We start from the raw sequence: 23,919 nt of genomic DNA, 5'->3' as shown, positions 1-23,919 counted from the left end.
AACATCCGATTGTGGACCGAACGATCGACATTTGAATGGAAACTTCTTATTAACTTTTTCTAATTGCACCATACAATTCAGAAACAAAAGCTTCACATCAGAAGAAATCCATGTCAAGAGTCCAGCTGTATATGGGACAGTATTCAACATCGCAATTCATCGAAAAGTTGTCGAAACTCCTTTAGCCTCCCTGGATGATAGAACATTGACGAATCGCAAACACATCGAACACATCTACTTGCAACAATATAAAAATATTACTTGGAATTGGAGCTTATTAACTGGACTGGGAGTGTCCACTACAGTATCTATTGCCATTATCATATTTGCCTATTTTTACTTTAGTCGTTTCATCTCAGCCATATCAAATCAGATAGAAAAGAGGAAATCTCGCTCACAGAAGTCGTCACGAAACCATCGTAGAGAAAATAATCTCGAAGACAGTTTAAACGCATGAGGACACGCTTTTTTTTCACCCCCTGGAGGAGTTATGTGGCATTGGACACCATCACGTGGCACGACACAATGCTTTACCATGTTGCAGCGCGGCACATTCCATCTCTTCTATTTTTCACGGGCGCGCATCATCGGACACCAGCCGGGCCGACAACGCAGACAGCACGGTCGCGCGACATCGGACACCAGCCGGACGCAGACAGCTCCCACAAACATACACCGCCAACCGAGGTAGAATTAATGTGAGAGTTTTAGTTTTAGTTTAGAACTCATTGGAGTAACATTTAATCTTTTGAATAAAAAGCCGAATAATAAATGTACACCGCATAATTGGCGCAGCCGGGTAGGCACTAAAGAAAAGTGACGTCATAGTGAGAAACAGTGGAAAGTACTGAACTAATAACACAGTACAACAGTGATCCCGCAAAGTGCATCGTGATCTACGAGCATCGAGCATCCACAAGCACCAAGGACGGCAACGTCGCTGAGGAGTTGAGGATCCCCCCGCTAAGACGCACACGGAGCACCGTCATTGTTTTCTTGGCCTTCGCCCAAACACGACTTCAACATAAACCGTGTGAGTATTTAGTGTTGAGTTTCTGTGCGTGAAATCGTGTTCAGTAAAACTACCTAAATAATAACACAAGAAATCGGGGGTGAAAGAATTTAAAATTAATGTGAGTGCGCACTATCAGATAGACGCATCACACTAGTTTTATAAATTTCTTTTCATTCACGTACCTAGAGCCACTACCAGATAGAGCTTTAGAATTGGCTTTCTTTATGCCAAAAATCAAGAACAACGCTTTCAAAAAGGCCCAACAGCTGATTCAGGAAAGAATTTTTACATCTGAAACAAGTTCCGAATCAGAAGAAAGTACGGTATCTGAGGAATATTCGCACATACCAATTGCAAATTTGCAGTTATCACTTGAGCACCTAAACATGGAACCTCAAGCTCAAACTACTCAAGAGAGTGGTAATGATCAGATGGCTCGTATGATACAAGCCATCGAAAACATAAGTGCAAGATTAACGCAGCAGGAGTTGCAATGGCAAAGTACAAATGGAAACCAGGGAATAGCACACCAACGAAGTGATCCTATTCCTCGTGAAGTGACAATATCAGGTGATCCGTTCCGTATCCCTGATCCCATAAAAATGTTGCCCATATTTAATGGCAATAAAAAGCAACTCGCAAGTTGGATAGAAACAGAAAAAACTCTTCGTTTATTCGAAAACCTCGTGTCACCACAAATATTTGAAATTTATGTGACAGCTGTTATAAACAAAATAGAGGGGCATGCTAAAGATGTAATTTGTACAAACGGTAACCCAAAAACGTTCAGTGAAGTGAAAGAAATTTTGATAACATCTCTAGGAGATAAACAAGATCTTTCCACGTATAACTGCCAACTCTGGCATAACAAAATGGATGGTAACGCAAACACGCATTATCAGAAAACTAAGGAACTGGTTTACAATATAAAATCGTTGGCAAAACAAAATCCTAAGTACAATCTTCATTGGGATGCCATAAACGACTTTATAGACGAATATAGTCTAGCTTCATACGTCAGTGGGCTGCAGAAACCCTATTTTGGGTATGAACAAGCTGCTGAACCCAAATCAATCGAAAATGCGTATGCATTTATATGTAAATTTACATCAAATGAATCTAACAGAAACCTTACCCATATTCAATTAACACAATCAAAACAATACTTAGGCAACTCACATACCGCAGGGCAAGGAAATAATAAAAAACAAACAGAAAGGAAATTTAACAATACAAAAATCACACAGCCTCAGCAACAGGATTACAAACCTCGTAAACCAGTTGACACGAATCTGCCACCCGAACCGATGGAAATAGGTTCTACCAAAAGTCGACTTACTTTAAATAAGAAACAGCTGTTTAATACTGAAATAACAAAACCCTCCGATAACGAAGAATCTGAGTCTGAGGATGAATTAGACATAAATTTTTGCTTAATTCATCCAGAAAACAAAAACACGTAAATTACTTGCCTTACATTATATCAAATACTCAAACTTATCCCACAAACATTTTGATCGATACTGGAGCAAATAAAAATATAATACGGCCGGGCATTCTCCCACAAACAAGAAAGGTAAAGGAAACCAAAATAAAAAACACCGCTGGATGTAAGCACGTTACGGAGAAAGGACGTATTAATTTACTCGGCGATAATTTTCCAAATCAAACCTATTATGAGTTAAAATTTCATAATTTTTTCGACGCACTCATTGGTTCCGAACTAATGGCTAAAAACCAAGCAATAATAAATTTTAAAGAAGAAACATTTGAAATCGGAAACATGAAACTCAAATATGAAAAATCTTTTCCCGATAAACAATTATATTCGCACAACTTAGAAATGGAAACATCCGTTAATGGCGATTGGTTCGTACCAACGTTTCAAAAACTTTGGATTTTTACTTAAAGGAGTTGTTATTGAGCCAGGTTTATATAGAGCTAATAACAATAAAACGACAGCAAAAATTTTAAGCACAGAAAAAACAATACCTGATGTCAAAGGAAAATTAAACATAATAGTAAATAATTTTGAAACGATTTCCCCAATCCCATCACATCCAGAGCGTAGCGTTACAAATGAAGTGCTTAGTGAAATAATCCGCACAGATCATTTGTCAATACTAGAGAGGGATGAACTATTCAAAACAATACTTGCAAATAAAACAGTTTTACTGAGGGCTGGAGAGAAACTTACATCTACATCTTTAATAAAACATAAAATCTTAACAACAGACGAGAACCCTGTTTACACAAAATTATATAGGTATCCACACGTTTTTAAAAAAGATGTGGAAGAGCAAATCAAGGAACTGTTCGACAACGGAATCATACAACATTCAATTAGCCCTTACTCATCGCCAGTTTGGGTTGTTCCAAAAAAGATAGACGCATCAGGAAAACGCAAAGTGCGCGTTGTTATTGACTATCGTAAGATCAATGACAAAACCATTAACGATAAATTTCCCATCCCACAAATAGAAGAAATATTAGATAATCTTGGCAAATCAGCATATTTTACCACCTTAGATTTAAAATCAGGTTTTCTTCAAATCGAAATGGACCCCGACGATCAAAAAAAGACAGCGTTTTCAACAGCTTTAGGGCATTTTGAATTTACGAGAATGCCGGTTGGCCTGAAAAATGCCCCAGCGACATTCCAGCGTGCGATGAATAATGTTTTATCAAACTATATTGGATCAATCTGCTATGTGTATCTTGATGATATAATCATAATTGGTAAAAATCTTCAAGATCACCTCAACAATGTTTCAAAAATCCTTAAGAGGTTAAGTGATTTCAATCTTAAAATACAATTAGACAAATGTGAATTTCTTCGCAGAGAAACGGAATTTCTTGGACACATTATTGCCCCTGACGGAATCAAACCTGATCCAGAAAAAATAAGAAAAAATTCAAGAATGGAAACTTCCATCCAATCAAAAAAGAAATAAAACAGTTCTTAGGACTCGTAGGGTACTATAGACGTTTTATTAAAGATTACTCAAAATTAACAAAACCCCTCACCAAATTGTTACAGAAGGATGAAAAAGTAAACCTTAATGATCAAGAATATCAGGAAGCCTTTAAACATTTAAAAAATATAATAGTTTCAGATCAAATCTTATCTTATCCTGACTTTGAACTTCCTTTTATATTAACAACTGACGCCAGCAATTATGCCCTAGGCGAAGTTTTATCACAAGTAATCGATAAAACAGAAAACCCCATAGCTTTCGCAAGCCGTACTCTAAACAAAACAGAGTCAAATTACTCCACAACAGAAAAAGAGGCACTAGCCATCATATGGGCAGTAACCAAGTTTAAGCCGTACCTGTATGGTAACAAATTCACTTTGGTTACCGATCATAAACCCCTTATTTACATTAAAAACTCAAATAAGAACGCTAAATTGATACGTTGGCGATTAGACTTAGAAAATTACGACTACGACGTAATCTATAAGACAGGAGAGACAAATGTTGTGGCAGACGCACTTAGTAGAAAAGTCGAAGTTAACAACAATCAACTAGAAAATGTTGTTTCTGTTGATCAAGTATCTGTGGAAAATAATATCAGTTCATCTTCTTCCGAAACAGCACATTCAGCAAACACATCCGATGACTATTATATGCATTTTACAGAAAGAGCTATTAATAGTTACAGAAATCAAATCATTTTTAAAGTAACGGACTCCGACTCCGTTATCACGGAACAAATTTTTCAAAACTATAAGCGAACAACTATATGCTCCACTTCGTTTGATAATAGAAAAGTTACAACATTTTTGAAAGATCATTCGAATGGAAAGCAAAATGCTGTGTTAGCTCCAGAATGCTTACTTAATTTAATTCAAGAAGTTTGCAGAGAATGCTTCTGCAACACAAACTGCCATTTCATTATTACACAAAATATGGTTGAAGACGTAACTTCCGAAACAATGCAAGACATTATCATAAGAAAAGAACATGATAGAGCCCATAGAGGCATAACCGAAGTCGAAAGTCAGATTAAACGATCTTACTTTTTCCCAAACATGATCAAACGAATCAGGCAATTAATTAATTCATGTACAATTTGTACTCAACACAAATACGAACGAAAACCATATAATATAAAAAATTTCACCAAGGCCAATAGAAAATGGTCCCTTTTACAGAGTCCATATGGATATTTTCGGCATGGATAGACACTACTACCTTTCTTTAATTTGTGCATTTTCGAAGCACCTTCAACTTATAGAAATTAAATCTAGAAACATGACAGATATACGGAATGCCCTTTCACAGTATTTCAGAACATTTAGACCACCAAGAAAAATCATCAGTTCCAAGACTTTTTAGCTAATTTCGGAACCGTAATAGAATTCGCTTCCTCATCAGAGTCAAATGGCCAAATAGAAAAAAACTCATAGTACTATCATTGAAATTTATAATACTAACAAACACAAATTCATCAATAACTCATCTCCTGAAATAGTGCAAATAGCGAACTCAATGTACAACGATACTGTTCATTCAGTCACCACTTATACCCCTAATGAAATTATTTTTAATCCAGGGTATACGATAAACCCACCAGAAATAGCCGATAACGCCGACAAAATTTTCAAAAATGTAAAAAGAACCTTCAGCTAGCTGCAAATAGAATGAAGAAAAATAACGACAAAAAGAAATTGCACCTGCTGTAAATGAAGGACATGATGTTTATATAAAGAAAAACACTAGAAAAAAGCTAGATCCACGCTTTTCAAAATCAAAATGTTTGGTTAATAATGAAAAACCATTCAAATTGGACCAAGAAATGTCAAACGCAATAAAAATAAAATAAAACGCATAAGAACATAATTGTACATGAAACTAATATTTTTTATATATTTACAGGATTTGACGTCTCAAAAAAAGAAAAAAAAGAAAAAAAAAGAACAGACGACTGGCTGAGCACAATTTTTTATTTTTTCCATTCTCTTTTTAGCAAAAAAAAAAACTAAAGAAGAAAAAAAAGGATCGCAGTGGTACGACTCATTGTCGCTCATTTAAATTTAAAGCATTTAAATTAGGAAAAGAAACTTGATAAAAAAAGGGTTAGGAAATCGAAGGAATCACAGGAAATAGCAAATTAAATCATTAATTGAAAAATGAATAATTTTGAATTTAAATTTTTTTCTGCTGCACGACAAGACGTCGTCAGAATAGTTATGTTGATGGTCATTCTAATGATAGCTCATATTAAAGCCCAAGAATTAAAAATAACTAGTTTGATTGATCAACCAATTTTAATTCTAGAGAAACATAATTGCAAAATTCAAATCGGTAATATCAATATAATACATGAGGTAAACATAACAGAAATTGAAAATACAATGCACCTATTAACTCAAGTAGCTTTTCGCCCAACCAATAGTCCTCTATCAATAATTGCAAAGCATAAGGTTAGAAACTTATATTCTAATTTTAATCTCATAAGACCAAGGAAGCGTTTGATAAGAAGCGTAGAAGCTATAGGCTCGGTTTGGAAATGGATTGGAGGAAGCCCGGATGCACATGACCTGCAAATCATCAACAGTACAATGACCGATTTGATAGAGAGTAATAATCAGCAATTCCTAGTAAATGAAAATCTTGGAATGAAAATTAAAAACCTCACCAACGAAATGAAGCAGATGATTGAAAATAGAAACGACATTCTTCTTAATGAATTAGACATGCTGACGGCAATTATCAATATAGATACAATTAACAAGATATTAGAAGATATACAAGAAGCGATATCGTTATCCAAAATGTCTATTACAAGCAGCAAACTTCTATCACCACGCGAAATTGCTATTATACAACAGCTATTAGAAGACCAAGGAGTTAAAAGCGATATTCCTGACGAGATCATTTCTTATGTCACTCCTAAAATAGCAGTCAACAACAACAAACTGCTCTACATACTTAAAGGGCCAGAGTTGCAAAAGGAGGAGTCAAAAGTAATAGAACTACTAGCACTGAATCACAATAACTCGTTAATCAAAGACTATCCAAGGCAACTCGTGAAACAGAAAAAGAAGCTATATACAACAAAGAATCCAGAGAAATACGTACAAAAGTATTCTGATATCATGGATTTTTTGATAACTGCATCGCTCCATTAGTAATGGGGAAAGAGAGCCATTGTGTAGTAGTTCCGGAAAACGAAACAACAGCTAAAATGATAGGTGATAATCAACTTCTTATTGAAAACGCAAAAGATCATTTGGTAACATCCGATTGTGGACCGAACGATCGACATTTGAATGGAAACTTCTTATTAACTTTTTCTAATTGCACCATACAATTCAGAAACAAAAGCTTCACATCAGAAGAAATCCATGTCAAGAGTCCAGCTGTATATGGGACAGTATTCAACATCGCAATTCATCGAAAAGTTGTCGAAACTCCTTTAGCCTCCCTGGATGATAGAACATTGACGAATCGCAAACACATCGAACACATCTACTTGCAACAATATAAAAATATTACTTGGAATTGGAGCTTTTTAACTGGACTGGGAGTGACCACTACAGTATCTATTGCCATTATCATATTTGCCTATTTTTACTTTAGTCGTTTCATCTCAGCCATATCAAATCAGATAGAAAAGAGGAAATCTCGCTCACATAAGTCGTCACGAAACCATCGTAGAGAAAATAATCTCGAAGACAGTTTGAACGCATGACACGCTTTTTTTTCACCCCCTGGAGGAGTTATGTGGCATTGGACACCATCACGTGGCACGACACAATGCTTTACCATGTTGCAGCGCGGCACATTCCATCTCTTCTATTTTTCACGGGCGCGCATCATCGGACACCAGCCGGGCCGACAACGCAGACAGCACGGTCGCGCGACATCGGACACCAGCCGGACGCAGACAGCTCCCACAAACATACACCGCCAACCGAGGTAGAATTAATGTGAGAGTTTTAGTTTTAGTTTAGAACTCATTGGAGTAACATTTAATCTTTTTGAATAAAAAGCCGAATAATAAATGTACACCGCTTAATTATATATATATATGTATATATATATATATATATATATATATATATATATATATATATATATATATATATATATATATATATATATATATATATATATATATATATATTTATTTATATATATATAGATATATTTATATATATATATATATATATATATATATATATATATATATATATATATATATATATATATATATATATGAATGCATGTGTCGATCGAATTATTCATTAATTCGTTTATTTATTAATTAGAGCATTAGTTTAGTTACGGAACAGCTTATCCCGGCCTTTCTCGGGTTTAGTTGCTGTTGCTTACATTACATTAACATACATTTACATTTAAACATTACATTTAAATTCTTATAAACAATATAACGGCCAACCTTATAAGAGGTAAAGGTAAACATCCTTTTAGGTTAAGTCAAATTTTATTATTTATTTTCACTTCATTAATGTGTCTATAAGAGGTACAAATACATAATTACTATCATCAGTTTTAAATGCAACTAATTTACACTTTATATCTTCTATCAAAATACCATCTCTTGTGTAGAAAGATCGTTCACTTCAGCTTCATCAATGTCTTCCATCAATGGCGAAGAACAGTATTTATCTGGACTAATTATTTTATCAAATGCCTTCCCGTAAATGTTAATAACAGATCCTTCTTTTGTTGCCCTACAATATTGAACAATGTAATTATCTTTTGTTAGAAACCAATTTGCCTGAGATGTTGGATAAAATGTGGTATTTTAATTTACATACAGTACTACTCCTTTTTTTACGTGTTCCAAATAAGGGTATGAGTTATTTCTTGCCGTTCGAGATTTCGAAGATTGTTCCGATATTCTATTTGCAGCCTGAACCAAAACCTGATGACCGTTTCGAAGTGAATTTTTAACATGAAATAATGTACCTTCAAAACGATAAGATGACATATTTTTAAGAACTCCAAATTTGTCCACATCTTCGAAAACATGTACCAAACTATGTACATTGCTAGTCAAACGGTGTTCACCGTAAATGACACCATACTCTACAACAAACTGTTTGAGAAGCCGGTCCGCTTCTGGCCAAAAATGTTTGTAAATTTCCGAAGAAAATGCTCTTATTGCACAAAAATACAACATATAATGTTTGTATTCCATTTCAGTTAATACATTTTTCAACACTATAAAACTGGCGTAATGTAAAAACATGTGATATTCAATGGCTTTCCATAAACCAGTGTCTTCAATTCGACGGAATTTGCGATGATATTCAGGCGGAATTTCCACCTTTTGAAGTAGCGAATTTATGTAATTCAGCGTTTCCGATGACCAACTGCGCCCTATTAGCTTTCCTGATTTCCATCCGACGATTAATGTTCGTGATATTCCAAAGTCTATCAAATGCAATACATCCGCGATAATAATATTTCGAATGATATCGATTGTCTTTAGATGCAGTAGAGGTGTTCTTTCTCGGTGGTGGTCACCATACTTTTCTCCACGAAACTCTTCATCCGTTCTTCTTGGTGCGTCTATCTTCGAAAAATACATCACTCGAGCTTTTTTATTAAATTGTCCTTCGACTGTACATCTCTGGCATCCCAGTTTATGATTGAAATAGGCAACACCTTTTATGTACGCTCGTGCAGGTGCGTCTGCGATAAATGCTCTAATAATTATTTTGATGGTCTTTTTGGCTATTTTTATACCATTATCTATCAACTCATTGAGCTCCTCCACGAGTGGACGAAGGTATTCATCTAAACTCTTCGGTTTAGATTGCCCATAAAAATTGCCAACCATCAACACAGGAACTTCTGGCATTTCGTGAATGCTCATCAGTATTAGCCAAAACTGTTTTCGGGTGCTCTTGTGCAACGGTAGTCCATCAATAAAGAAATTTAAAGAAAACTCATTTACTGTTGGTTGTACATCACTGCAAATAGAAAAAAATGCATTAGATTTTGTCATTTTTAACAGCCTTGTTAAACAATACGGCCTTTCCGATCTGCTCCTGAATAAAACAATATTATTGTTTACTCACCGGAAATAGTTGTGGAGAACCGATCGTACTCCCGGATACCAAAACTCTCCTCCAGCTATCGGTTCTATTTCCTTTCCACACTGCTTTGTTCTAAGTAGCGTACGCGCATCTTTTGGTAGGTTAAATTCGGTTCGTGCATACAAAATAGCCAATAAACTGTTGAGTGCTTGGTGCGTCTGATATGTTTTTAGAGCCCAGTTTCTAATAACTTCCTCAATTGGCTCATCTTCCTTTGGGGAATCTGGTGTATTTTTCAACATTATCTCGGATACGTCATCGTTGATAATTTCGCAGTCTTCATTGTTGTCAATCTCTTCGATATTTATCCAATCATAGTTGTGTTCTTCTTGATCAATATCTTGAGGACCACATACGAGAAGATCATGCACACAAATGTCCTCTTCATTAATTGCTGATGGGTTGCTGCTCATCCCAAAGAACTACTTTCGCCAAATAACTCGGCCTCAAGCTTTTGTGAGCAATTTTATAAGAGGAGCCTGTTTCACGCTTTCTTTTCATCATTTTCACACTTAATTTTCACAACACAATTTCACAAACACAGCACAAGCCAAACGTTTCAAACTTTGGATCAATCAATCGGTCGACTGTTTTAATGGAACTGTACCTTTTATTCTATCACAAATCAGGAGGTGCAAATACACATTTGCTTTAGTAGCTTTCAGGTGCAATGCTTGTTTAAGATAAAATGTAAAATGGCTGTTGGTTTCATTTTGCAAATCAGTAACAGCCATCGCGTTTCATTTATTGTACTTTAGTGCCCACTGTCAACCGTTTGACGATTGACACAGGTGCTAATTTCAAACGTCTTCCGTCTTATTAGCAGGAACAACGCTAACGATATTCCGGAAAATAAATAATGCTGTTGCATCTTAATAGATATAAATAAAGTACGTTAACAGCAATAACACGATTACACGACGACAATACGACCATAACAAACTCTGAAGAAGGCCGGGATAAGCTACCGTATACTAATGCTCTAATTAATAAATAAACAGATTAATGAATAATTCGATCGACACATGCATTCATATATATATATATATATATATATATATATATATATATATATATATATATATATATATATATATATCTATATATATATATATATATATATATATATATATATATATTTATTTATATATATAGATATATTTATATATATATATATATATATATATATATATTTATATATATATTTATATATATATATATATATGAATGCATGTGTCGATCGAATTATTCATTAATTCGTTTATTTATTAATTAGAGCATTAGTTTAGTTACGGAACAGCTTATCCCGGCCTTTCTCGGGTTTAGTTGCTGTTGCTTGACCGCGACGATTGACACCAGAGTTTGTTATGGTCGTATTGTCGTCGTGTAATCGTGTTATTGCTGTTAACGTACTTTATTTATATCTATTAAGATGCAACAGCATTATTTATTTTCCGGAATATCGTTAGCGTTGTTCCTGCTAATAAGACGGAAGACGTTTGAAATTAGCACCTGTGTCAATCGTCAAACGGTTGACAGTGGGCACTAAAGTACAATAAATGGTAGGAGCAAAAACGCGATGGCTGTTACTGATTTGCAAAATGAAACCAACAGCCATTTTACATTTTTTATCTTAAACAAGCATTGCACCTGAAAGCTACTAAAGCAAATGTGTATTTCGTACCTCCTGATTTGTGATAGAATAAAAGGTACAGTTCCATTAAAACAGTCGACCGATTGATTGATCCAAAGTTTGAAACGTTTGTGTGGCTTGTGCTGTGTTTGTGAAATTGGTGTTGTGAAAATTAAGTGTGAAAATGATGAAAAGAAAGCGTGAAACAGGCTCCTCTTATAAAATTGCTCAAGCCGGTAACAAAAAGCTTGAGGCCGAGTTATTTGGCGAAAGTAGTTCTTTTGGGATGAGCAGCAACCCATCAGCAATTAATGAAGAGGACATATATATATATATATATATATATATATATATATATATATATATATATATATATATATGAATGCATGTGTCGATCGAATTATTCATTAATTCGTTTATTTATTAATTAGAGCATTAGTTTAGTTACGGAACAGCTTATCCCGGCCTTTCTCGGGTTTAGTTGCTGTTGCTTGACCGCGACGATTGACACCAGAGTTTGTTATGGTCGTATTGTCGTCGTGTAATCGTGTTATTGCTGTTAACGTACTTTATTTATATCTATTAAGATGCAACAGCATTATTTATTTTCCGGAATATCGTTAGCGTTGTTCCTGCTAATAAGACGGAAGACGTTTGAAATTAGCACCTGTGTCAATCGTCAAACGGTTGACAGTGGGCACTAAAGTACAATAAATGGTAGGAGCAAAAACGCGATGGCTGTTACTGATTTGCAAAATGAAACCAACAGCCATTTTACATTTTTTATCTTAAACAAGCATTGCACCTGAAAGCTACTAAAGCAAATGTGTATTTCGTACCTCCTGATTTGTGATAGAATAAAAGGTACAGTTCCATTAAAACAGTCGACCGATTGATTGATCCAAAGTTTGAAACGTTTGTGTGGCTTGTGCTGTGTTTGTGAAATTGGTGTTGTGAAAATTAAGTGTGAAAATGATGAAAAGAAAGCGTGAAACAGGCTCCTCTTATAAAATTGCTCAAGCCGGTAACAAAAAGCTTGAGGCCGAGTTATTTGGCGAAAGTAGTTCTTTTGGGATGAGCAGCAACCCATCAGCAATTAATGAAGAGGACATTTGTGTGCATGATCTTCTCGTATGTGGTCCTCAAGATATTGATCAAGAAGAACACAACTATGATTGGATAAATATCGAAGAGATTGACAACAATGAAGACTGCGAAATTATCAACGATGACGTATCCGAGATAATGTTGAAAAATGCACCAGATTCCCCAAAGGAAGATGAGCCAATTGAGGAAGTTATTAGAAACTGGGCTCTAAAAACATATCAGACGCACCAAGCACTCAACAGTTTATTGGCTATTTTGTATGCACGAACCGAATTTAACCTACCAAAAGATGCGCGTACGCTACTTAGAACAAAGCAGTGTGGAAAGGAAATAGAACCGATAGCTGGAGGAGAGTTTTGGTATCCGGGAGTACGATCGGTTCTCCACAACTATTTCCGGTGAGTAAACAATAATATTGTTTTATTCAGGAGCAGATCGGAAAGGCCGTATTGTTTAACAAGGCTGTTAAAAATGACAAAATCTAATGCATTTTTTCTATTTGCAGTGATGTACAACCAACAGTAAATGAGTTTTCTTTAAATTTCTTTATTGATGGACTACCGTTGCACAAGAGCACCCGAAAACAGTTTTGGCTAATACTGATGAGCATTCACGAAATGCCAGAAGTTCCTGTGTTGATGGTTGGCAATTTTTATGGGCAATCTAAACCGAAGAGTTTAGATGAATACCTTCGTCCACTCGTGGAGGAGCTCAATGAGTTGATAGATAATGGTATAAAAATAGCCAAAAGACCATCAAAATAATTATTAGAGCATTTATCGCAGACGCACCTGCACGAGCGTACATAAAAGGTGTTGCCTATTTCAATCATAAACTGGGATGCCAGAGATGTACAGTCGAAGGACAATTTAATAAAAAAGCTCGAGTGATGTATTTTTCGAAGATAGACGCACCAAGAAGAACGGATGAAGAGTTTCGTGGAGAAAAGTATGGTGACCACCACCGAGAAAGAACACCTCTACTGCATCTAAAGACAATCGATATCATTCGAAATATTATTATCGCGGATGTATTGCATTTGATAGACTTTGGAATATCACGAACATTAATCGTCGGATGGAAATCAGGAAAGCTAATAGGGCGCAGTTGGTCATCGGAAACGCTGAATTACATAAATTCGCTACTTCAAAAGGTGGAAATTCCGCCTGAATATCATCGCAAATTCCGTCGAATTGAAGACACTGGTTTATGGAAAGCCATTGAATATCACATGTTTTTACATTACGCCAGTTTTATAGTGTTGAAAAATGTATTAACTGAAATGGAATACAAACATTATATGTTGTATTTTTGTGCAATAAGAGCATTTTCTTCGGAAATTTACAAACATTTTTGGCCAGAAGCGGACCGGCTTCTCAAACAGTTTGTTGTAGAGTATGGTGTCATTTACGGTGAACACCGTTTGACTAGCAATGTACATAGTTTGGTACATGTTTTCGAAGATGTGGACAAATTTGGAGTTCTTAAAAATATGTCATCTTATCGTTTTGAAGGTACATTATTTCATGTTAAAAATTCACTTCGAAACGGTCATCAGGTTTTGGTTCAGGCTGCAAATAGAATATCGGAACAATCTTCGAAATCTCGAACGGCAAGAAATAACTCATACCCTTATTTGGAACACGTAAAAAAGGAGTAGTACTGTATGTAAATTAAAATACCACATTTTATCCAACATCTCAGGCAAATTGGTTTCTAACAAAAGATAATTACATTGTTCAATATTGTAGGGCAACAAAAGAAGGATCTGTTATTAACATTTACGGGAAGGCATTTGATAAAATAATTAGTCCAGATAAATACTGTTCTTCGCCATTGATGGAAGACATTGATGAAGCTGAAGTGAACGATCTTTCTACACAAGAGATGGTATTTTTGATAGAAGATATAAAGTGTAAATTAGTTGCATTTAAAACTGATGATAGTAATTATGTATTTGTACCTCTTATAGACACATTAATGAAGTGAAAATAAATAATAAAATTTGACTTAACCTAAAAGGATGTTTACCTTTACCTCTTATAAGGTTGGCCGTTATATTGTTTATAAGAATTTAAATGTAATGTTTAAATGTAAATGTATGTTAATGTAATGTATGTATTTTTGTATATTTGGTTTGAGTTCTTGGTTAATTATGAATTGGTAAAGTGTTTTACAATCTTTCATTTCATTTTCAAGATATTACGTTGGTGTTTCACCATTTCAGGATTTAGAAATTGTTTTTCTATCAGACGCAAGGACTGCTTCGAAGTTTATTAAAGAATAGATAAAAGCTGTAATATAGTAGCAATAGTACATTACAATAGATAAAAATGGAAAAGCAATATTTTTATCAATAAATAATATGTAATATATAAACGGCGATGCGGTAACGGCAACTATGAATAGGTAGAGCAATTTAATTAAATAAATATATTTTTATTTCTTCCTTCTATGGCAGCTTGTTTTAACATTTCCCTGCATGTTTACTCTTGCCGGTGCATGCGTCAGTTTTCTTTTTAAATATTCTTTAACATATTCTATATCTACTTCTATTCCTACGTGGTTTGTGGCGATAGACTTAAATAAGCGCACTTTATTTCGGTATTTACTAAAAGCTATTTTTTTTCCTGACGATCCTTCCCAGCTACACCGTGCAAGAAAATTCCTATCAAACAACACGTCTAAAGCCTCATGCATCCTGTTGTTGGCATCCTGGCTGCTGATATCTGCATCTATCCTTTGAGTATAACTGCAAAATGCAAAATCATCTTCAGCTATTTTTGCTTCAAAAGCATCAAACTGTTGTTCATTTCCGATTTTTTCCATGGCCAAACTCTGCGCATTTCTTCTTATACCCTTCATAGGATTCAGTATTGTGGACTGCTCATTTAAAATCACCAATATCTGAGCGCTGCGTGCATCTATTTTCATTAACATCATCCGACAAAGAGGGCAGTAGCTTCCAGAATGCTCTGTTGAAGTAATTGAAAGGACTGTTTGCTTTGCTCCTGCTGCAGTCTGGTGTTCATCGTCGGTGATCATCATTATTGGCGACGAAGGCAGCACAGGTTCGTACACCGAAAACGTAGCAGAACTCGTTGACGGTTTCTGATAACTTTTCCTGGTTATATTTTCAGGCAAATTTATCACAACACTACCAGTTGCTCGTTCAGTCTTTATGTTCGATGTACCGGTGCTTGTCGATGGCTCTTGGTTTCCACCATCAACTATCTTGCCTGGCGGTCGGATCTGGCTAGGAACACCGGTAAAAGATTGCTCAGATATAGCAGTACTCGTTGATGGTTTTTGAACATTAACGCTGATCATTTTGGCTGGTGTACGGCTCACAACACAAACAGATCCTCCTGCAGCCGCTATCACCGATGCAGAAGCACTGGTGGGTAATTGTTGTCTTACAACAGTGGTCTTCATACCACGCTGGTTCTTCGGAGCATGAACTTCGGCAAACGATCCAATCGATGGTACTGCAGATCCCGTCAATGCCTGTTGTCTACCGATCTTCATGCCTGATTGCTGCGGTAGAGCATCAGCAACCGGTACCAATGATGGCGCAGCAGTATTAGTTGACGGTTGCTGTCGATGTTGCTGGCCTAACGGACGGAATGGTGCAGCAACACCAGGTAATGTTGACCGATGATGATTACCATCACCGGCATTCGAGACCAGCGCTGACACTGCATCCGTTACCTTCACCTGTTCAACAACACGAACTGGCATTCTTTGTTGACTGAGCCGTGCGCGCTGACCGGCCACTGAAACCACCGAAGGCACTGCACTTGTTGTCGTGAGTTGTCCAACAACACGGACCGGCATGCCGGGAGGACGAATGGCACTAGGAACGGCAACCGAAATCACCGTCGGCACTGCACTTGTCGTCGGAAGTTGTCCAACAACACGGACCGGCAAGCCGGGAGGACGGATGGCACGAGGAACGGCAACCGGAACCACCGATGGCACTGCACTTGTCGTCGGAAGTTGTCCAACAACACGGACTGGCACATCTGAATGACGAAACGAATGCACACCCGCAATGGCCGAAGGCATCACTTGTAGAGAAAGTGGTACTTGAGACTCTTCCACAACTTCTTCCTCCAAACAAAGACACGTTAGTTTATCTTGCGTCGACATGGTGTAACTTTTGCAAAATGTACGAAATTGCACTAATATTTTCAAATTTACACAAAAGACACTTTTAGACATTTTTTCACGAGGCACTGACACGATGTATTAACTTTGGAGTCTGAAGTTGAACTAAAATTGTTTAGCAAAGTGTTAGCCCTTTTATACTGCATTTCGAGCAGACTTATGAATGAGTGGGAGGAGTTAAAGGACTTGTGGAAGAAGGAATAGGATATGGTGTGATGTCGAATATTGTGCCTGTTGCTTGTGCTACCGAATGTCGCCAAGCTCACGTACCCGCGTTTTATGTACCTTTTCTTGGTGTTTTCGAGTTACTCGCCACCAACATGCATATCGGCTGGAACTTGGACCCATGCTAAATTGAAGCAAAGTTAAAGTATGTCTGACCTAAGTCAGTCCGAGTAAGTCAGTAGCTAAAGTAATATAAAGACAGTATGATAAACTGGTTAGTAATGTTAATTTTTTCATTTCAGCTAATATGCCGTGCGAAAAAGCAAAATAAACATTTAATTTTAATGTTTATTAAGCCAAACCGACATTATTTTTTTCATCTAAAACGTTTTTTATGTGTTTTTTTCTCATCGCGTTTAGGCGTCGTGTATCAGATCGCAACTGCTAATAATTTAGTCGTCTGAGGCGGACTGTTATGGAGGTACCAAATCTTCAGTGATGATGAATGCGTTCACGAATCTACGAGCCGGTGATTGGCGGTATCCAGATCATCGTCGTACTGTTAGCTTACCTAATTAATTAAATTAATGTTTAACATGGATTGCGCTCCACTAACAGTATTTTTCTCTTATATTGTCTATTTCAGTTGTGCTGTGAAGATTACAGCTGGCTCTCACAACCGTCCGGAAGTCGCAGTAATTTGGTAACATAAAGATCATCACCACCGCACGAAGCGCAGCATATTGAAGCAAGCCCAAGCGGACAGCAACCACCTGCAGCAAACGTACGCCGAACGAATGGACGTGGTAGACGCGTTATGATTGCAAGGCGATATTTGCGCTCTGAAAATGCTAGCACAGATGTTTGAGCCACAGAGGTGACGTTCCGAGAGTGTAAAACTTGCCGGGCCCACAGGTACGTAACAAACGCGCCCAAATCTACGGCATAGTATTGGGTGTTAGTTACACTGGTGCGAGTAGGAAGCGTGCAAATGAAAAAATATGTAAAAATGTCCCCATTATTCCTTTGCACATCCAAGAAACGATCACGAATGATCAGCATGAAATGCACTTGACTGATATTATTCATTTTCTTTAGTTTCAGATAAGCCGTTCTCATCATGTACGGTCGGTTAGTTACACTTCATAACGAAGGACAATCACATCTGGTTAACGGAATGCTGCCAAAACGATGAAGCTGGCTTAGCCCTCGATGACGACGCAACTCCTGCACGTTCGTCGTCATACTATCATTTCAACTGGAGGCATGTTTGTTTTAGGCGGCTACAACATGTTGTTTGAACATGTTGAATACAACAAACATGTTGATAATGGTAATGTATTGCATTCTCAACGCTTTATTTGTACGAAATGCAAATAACTTTCTTTACTTATTTTATGTTTTATGTTTTAATTTAATTACAGGTGAATGCTGGAACTCCGTGATACCCGTTTTCGTGCGCTGAATAAGGTTTGTATGAAAAATAGTGTATTTTTAGAATATTTTATTTTTCAATAAAGTAACGGTAAATTTGAAATACACTGTGTTGATAAACAACCCGAATGAAAGAAATACACGGATAAACGAATGTAAACAATACACGAAAGAACGGGAGGTCCGTTTCATCCGTACCCCCCCACGCCCAATCATGTCTTCCGTTGGGCGCCTGAGCCATGCACGGTTGGGCGCCCACCGCAATTGTGCGATTTTAAGTGTTGTACGTTTTTATTATTATTTATTATGTAAAGTTTTAATATCTGTTAATAAAATAATAAGTGCAAAGAGCAGTTCATAACAGTGGCTACGAGGATGGGATCCTCCTGCGTAAGGGGGATCCCAACAAGAACTCCGCGGACGCCATCGCGATCGGGCCCATCTCACTTTTTCTGCATCATCGCGGCGGCCATCGCGTTGGCACCGGTCCCCGTGCTTGCAGGACACCGCGTACGGCTTGGGTCGCAACCGCCGCCAACACCGAGGCCTCCGGCTGCCGTCCCATCATTGGCGACCACAGGGGCAGCCGAACACACACTCTCGGCGACAAATAAGGTCGTCGGGCTGCAGCCCCAGCAACGCCAGCAGCAACACAGGCGAGGCTGCTTTCCGCCTTGCTGCTGGATTTTCGGATGGGCGTCACATCCGCCCATGCTGCAGCCCCAGCTTCATCGGGCGAGGACGCATTCCGCCCAGCTGCAGCAGCAGCACGGCAAGGATCCATCGGCGACGAGCAATACCGCCCGGCTCGAGCTCAGCACATTATCGGCGAGGCACAAATTCCGCCGCGGCTCGAGCCCTGCCTCTCACCACGGCGACGTAACATTCCGCCTCGGTAGCACAACAGGATCGGCAACGCACAAGTTGCATCGACTGTAACACAGCAGTCCACATCGGCGCGAACGCTTTCGCCCTGGCTGCAGTTGAACAGGCGTTGCCAATTGCGCCTCAGCTACAGCCACAGTGTCCAGAGGGACGAGGTAGCATGCCGTCCCGGCTGCAGTCGAACGGGCGTCGCCAATTGCCCCCGACTGCAGCCACAGCATAAAAGAAGCACGATGAGCCAAAGCATCATAGGAGGGCGAGGAACCATGCCGCCTGATTATTTTCATCTCTGCCGCCCGTCATCGAAAAAAATACATCGCTGCTGCCCTGGGGCAAGGATCATCATCGTTATCATCATCGCGGCATCATCATCATCGTCATCATCATCGCGGCATCATCATCATCGTCATCACCATCGTCATCATCATCGCCGTCATACCATCGCCGTCACACCATCGCCGCCGTCCCAGGGAGCCGCACAGCAGCAGCATCACCGCCGCGTTATCGCCATCGCGGTGAGGATCGAGAGCAGCAGCAAGCGCTGCATAGCGCGACAACATCGGGGACCCAAAATCTCAGCAGCATCAGCCGGAAGGCTGATCCACTGCCAATCGTTCGGCAGGTTTTGTGATTTTGTGAGTAAAACAATGAAAAAGTGGTGTATATTAAAGATTTTATGCTTATTTAACTTATTCTAACTTGTTCGGAACTTTAATATCACGATAAACAAGTTATTTTTCACTTTAAATGCTGCCGAAAATAGGTACACAGTAAATGTTCATTTTGACAGCTTAATGTTGTGGGCTCCTGCCGAAACTCAAACAATAATACACCTTGGATTTGGCTGAATTTTCTTTTAAAACTGTGGTGAATTCCGCTCATTTTCACTCAATTTTTGTGACCGTAGCAATAGACGATGCGCAATCTCAGATTGCGCATATATTTATCTGTAAACGGATCGGTTTGATATATTTATCTGTCGAAAAATATTTATATATCTCGGACATATAATCTTGAAAATTTATGCGCAATCTTGGCGCAATCTGAATCTTTTCTCTTATATTGTCTATTTCAGTTGTGCTGTGAAGATTACAGCTGGCTCTCACAACCGTCCGGAAGTCGCAGTAATTTGGTAACATAAAGATCATCACCACCGCACGAAGCGCAGCATATTGAAGCAAGCCCAAGCGGACAGCAACCACCTGCAGCAAACGTACGCCGAACGAATGGACGTGGTAGACGCGTTATGATTGCAAGGCGATATTTGCGCTCTGAAAATGCTAGCACAGATGTTTGAGCCACAGAGGTGACGTTCCGAGAGTGTAAAAACTTGCCGGGCCCACAGGTACGTAACAAACGCGCCCAAATCTACGGCATAGTATTGGGTGTTAGTTACACTGGTGCGAGTAGGAAGCGTGCAAATGAAAAAATATGTAAAAATGTCCCCATTATTCCTTTGCACATCCAAGAAACGATCACGAATGATCAGCATGAAATGCACTTGACTGATATTATTCATTTTCTTTAGTTTCAGATAAGCCGTTCTCATCATGTACGGTCGGTTAGTTACACTTCATAACGAAGGACAATCACATCTGGTTAACGGAATGCTGCCAAAACGATGAAGCTGGCTTAGCCCTCGATGACGACGCAACTCCTGCACGTTCGTCGTCATACTATCATTTCAACTGGAGGCATGTTTGTTTTAGGCGGCTACAACATGTTGTTTGAACATGTTGAATACAACAAACATGTTGATAATGGTAATGTATTGCATTCTCAACGCTTTATTTGTACGAAATGCAAATAACTTTCTTTACTTATTTTATGTTTTATGTTTTAATTTAATTACAGGTGAATGCTGGAACTCCGTGATACCCGTTTTCGTGCGCTGAATAAGGTTTGTATGAAAAATAGTGTATTTTTAGAATATTTTATTTTTCAATAAAGTAACGGTAAATTTGAAATACACTGTGTTGATAAACAACCCGAATGAAAGAAATACACGGATAAACGAATGTAAACAATACACGAAAGAACGGGAGGTCCGTTTCATCCGTACCCCCACGCCCAATCATGTCTTCCGTTGGGCGCCTGAGCCATGCACGGTTGGGCGCCCACCGCAATTGTGCGATTTTAAGTGTTGTACGTTTTTATTATTATTTATTATGTAAAGTTTTAATATCTGTTAATAAAATAATAAGTGCAAAGAGCAGTTCATAACAGTGGCTACGAGGATGGGATCCTCCTGCGTAAGGGGGATCCCAACAAGAACCCGCGGACGCCATCGCGATCGGGCCCATCTCACTTTTTCTGCATCATCGCGGCGGCCATCGCGTTGGCACCGGTCCCCGTGCTTGCAGGACACCGCGTACGGCTTGGGTTGCAACCGCCGCCAACACCGAGGCCTCCGGCTGCCGTCCCATCATTGGCGACCACAGGGGCAGCCGAACACACACTCTCGGCGACAAATAAGGTCGTCGGGCTGCAGCCCCAGCAACGCCAGCAGCAACACAGGCGAGGCTGCTTTCCGCCTTGCTGCTGGATTTTCGGATGGGCGTCACATCCGCCCATGCTGCAGCCCCAGCTTCATCGGGCGAGGACGCATTCCGCCCAGCTGCAGCAGCAGCACGGCAAGGATCCATCGGCGACGAGCAATACCGCCCGGCTCGAGCTCAGCACATTATCGGCGAGGCACAAATTCCGCCGCGGCTCGAGCCCTGCCTCTCACCACGGCGACGTAACATTCCGCCTCGGTAGCACAACAGGATCGGCAACGCACAAGTTGCATCGACTGTAACACAGCAGTCCACATCGGCGCGAACGCTTTCGCCCTAGCTGCAGTTGAACAGGCGTTGCCAATTGCGCCTCGGCTACAGCCACAGTGTCCAGAGGGACGAGGTAGCATGCCGTCCCGGCTGCAGTCGAACGGGCGTCGCCAATTGCCCCCGACTGCAGCCACAGCATAAAAGAAGCACGATGAGCCAAAGCATCATAGGAGGGCGAGGAACCATGCCGCCTGATTATTTTCATCTCTGCCGCCCGTCATCGAAAAAAATACATCGCTGCTGCCCTGGGGCAAGGATCATCATCGTTATCATCATCGCGGCATCATCATCATCGTCATCATCATCGCGGCATCATCATCATCGTCATCACCATCGTCATCATCATCGCCGTCATACCATCGCCGTCACACCATCGCCGCCGTCCCAGGGAGCCGCACAGCAGCAGCATCACCGCCGCGTTATCGCCATCGCGGTGAGGATCGAGAGCAGCAGCAAGCGCTGCATAGCGCGACAACATCGGGGACCCAAAATCTCAGCAGCATCAGCCGGAAGGCTGATCCACTGCCAATCGTTCGGCAGGTTTTGTGATTTTGTGAGTAAAACAATGAAAAAGTGGTGTATATTAAAGATTTTATGCTTATTTAACTTATTCTAACTTGTTCGGAACTTTAATATCACGATAAACAAGTTATTTTTCACTTTAAATGCTGCCGAAAATAGGTACACAGTAAATGTTCATTTTGACAGCTTAATGTTGTGGGCTCCTGCCGAAACTCAAACAATAATACACCTTGGATTTGGCTGAATTTTCTTTTAAAACTGTGGTGAATTCCGCTCATTTTCACTCAATTTTTGTGACTGTAGCAATAGACGATGCGCAATCTCAGATTGCGCATATATTTATCTGTAAACGGATCGGTTTGATATATTTATCTGTCGAAAAATATTTATATATCTCGGACATATAATCTTGAAAATTTATGCGCAATCTTGGCGCAATCTGAAATTGTATGGAAATGACGTTTATAGCTCAGGGTTGGCTACGCGAAATGACATATGTTTTGATAAAACGGATATATGCGCTATCGTGTATTAATACGGTGATTCTTTATTACGTTTCCGTATTGTTTATTACAATCCGTCTTGCACAGCCAACAGCTCTCTTCGAGATCATTCACAAGACTGAAGTTTTTCGTCGTTCTGCTTCCTCAGTCGCCGTATGTTTTCGCCTTGCTCTCCGGTTTCGCTTCTGTCATCTCTCAGCTTTTCGGGTGCTCCCTTGTTTTTTAAATTGAACGTTATTGCGCAGCTTGTACTTTCATATCGCAGGATTATTCGAATCTCATTTTAATAAATTTCTTTCTCTACCGTTCATTCTTTCGGACGCTCAGTTTTAGTTTTCCTTAATATTTGTTTTGTCTTATATTTAATCCCTAGTACTAATCCCTACATCTTCCCTCTAATCTACTCTTATTTATTCTATCTGGTATATAATGGCGTCCTTATATCTATTAGGCTTCCGTATCTCTCGTTTTGGTCTTTTGTTATGTTCTACTTCGTAAGGCGCTGTCATTATTACTTCCTCGTTTGAATTTGTTTCATCTGCATCGCTCTGGTCTCTTATGCTTTGAGCAGGTGC

The 23,919-nt window shown here is 38.8% G+C and overlaps 2 protein-coding genes and 2 long non-coding RNA genes across 4 annotated transcripts; 3 read left to right on the top strand and 1 right to left on the bottom strand.

Annotated features, from left to right (window-relative positions):
* Positions 1-8,622: 8,622 nt before the first annotated feature.
* Positions 8,623-10,304, bottom strand: LOC120898051. Its single transcript, XM_040303389.1, has 2 exons — positions 10,080-10,304; positions 8,623-9,971 (listed from the first exon to the last, which is right to left on the bottom strand). The coding sequence occupies exon 2, from the start codon at positions 9,872-9,874 to the stop codon at positions 8,798-8,800; it is 1,077 nt and encodes a 358-aa protein (XP_040159323.1). The 5' UTR covers positions 9,875-9,971; positions 10,080-10,304; the 3' UTR covers positions 8,623-8,797.
* Positions 10,305-12,197: 1,893 nt separating this feature from the next.
* LOC120893223 lies at positions 12,198-13,601 on the top strand. The gene is made up of 2 exons (XM_040294994.1): positions 12,198-13,235; positions 13,343-13,601. Exons 1-2 carry the CDS (start codon positions 12,703-12,705, stop codon positions 13,599-13,601), a joined length of 792 nt encoding a protein of 263 aa, XP_040150928.1. The 5' UTR covers positions 12,198-12,702.
* Positions 13,602-18,071: 4,470 nt separating this feature from the next.
* LOC120898062 lies at positions 18,072-18,964 on the top strand. Its single transcript, XR_005738618.1, has 3 exons — positions 18,072-18,087; positions 18,271-18,505; positions 18,597-18,964. It is a non-coding gene; the product is annotated as an uncharacterized LOC120898062 (long non-coding RNA).
* Positions 18,965-19,143: 179 nt separating this feature from the next.
* LOC120898058 lies at positions 19,144-21,467 on the top strand. The gene is made up of 4 exons (XR_005738615.1): positions 19,144-20,126; positions 20,567-20,836; positions 21,020-21,254; positions 21,346-21,467. It is a non-coding gene; the product is annotated as an uncharacterized LOC120898058 (long non-coding RNA).
* The last annotated feature ends 2,452 nt before the right edge of the window (positions 21,468-23,919 follow it).

This window comes from Anopheles arabiensis, chromosome 2 (assembly GCF_016920715.1).
Source record: "Anopheles arabiensis isolate DONGOLA chromosome 2, AaraD3, whole genome shotgun sequence".
Taxonomy (NCBI): Eukaryota; Metazoa; Arthropoda; class Insecta; order Diptera; family Culicidae; genus Anopheles; species Anopheles arabiensis.
Note: the sequence above shows the minus strand (reverse complement) of the source record. Positions and strands in the feature narration are given on the sequence as shown.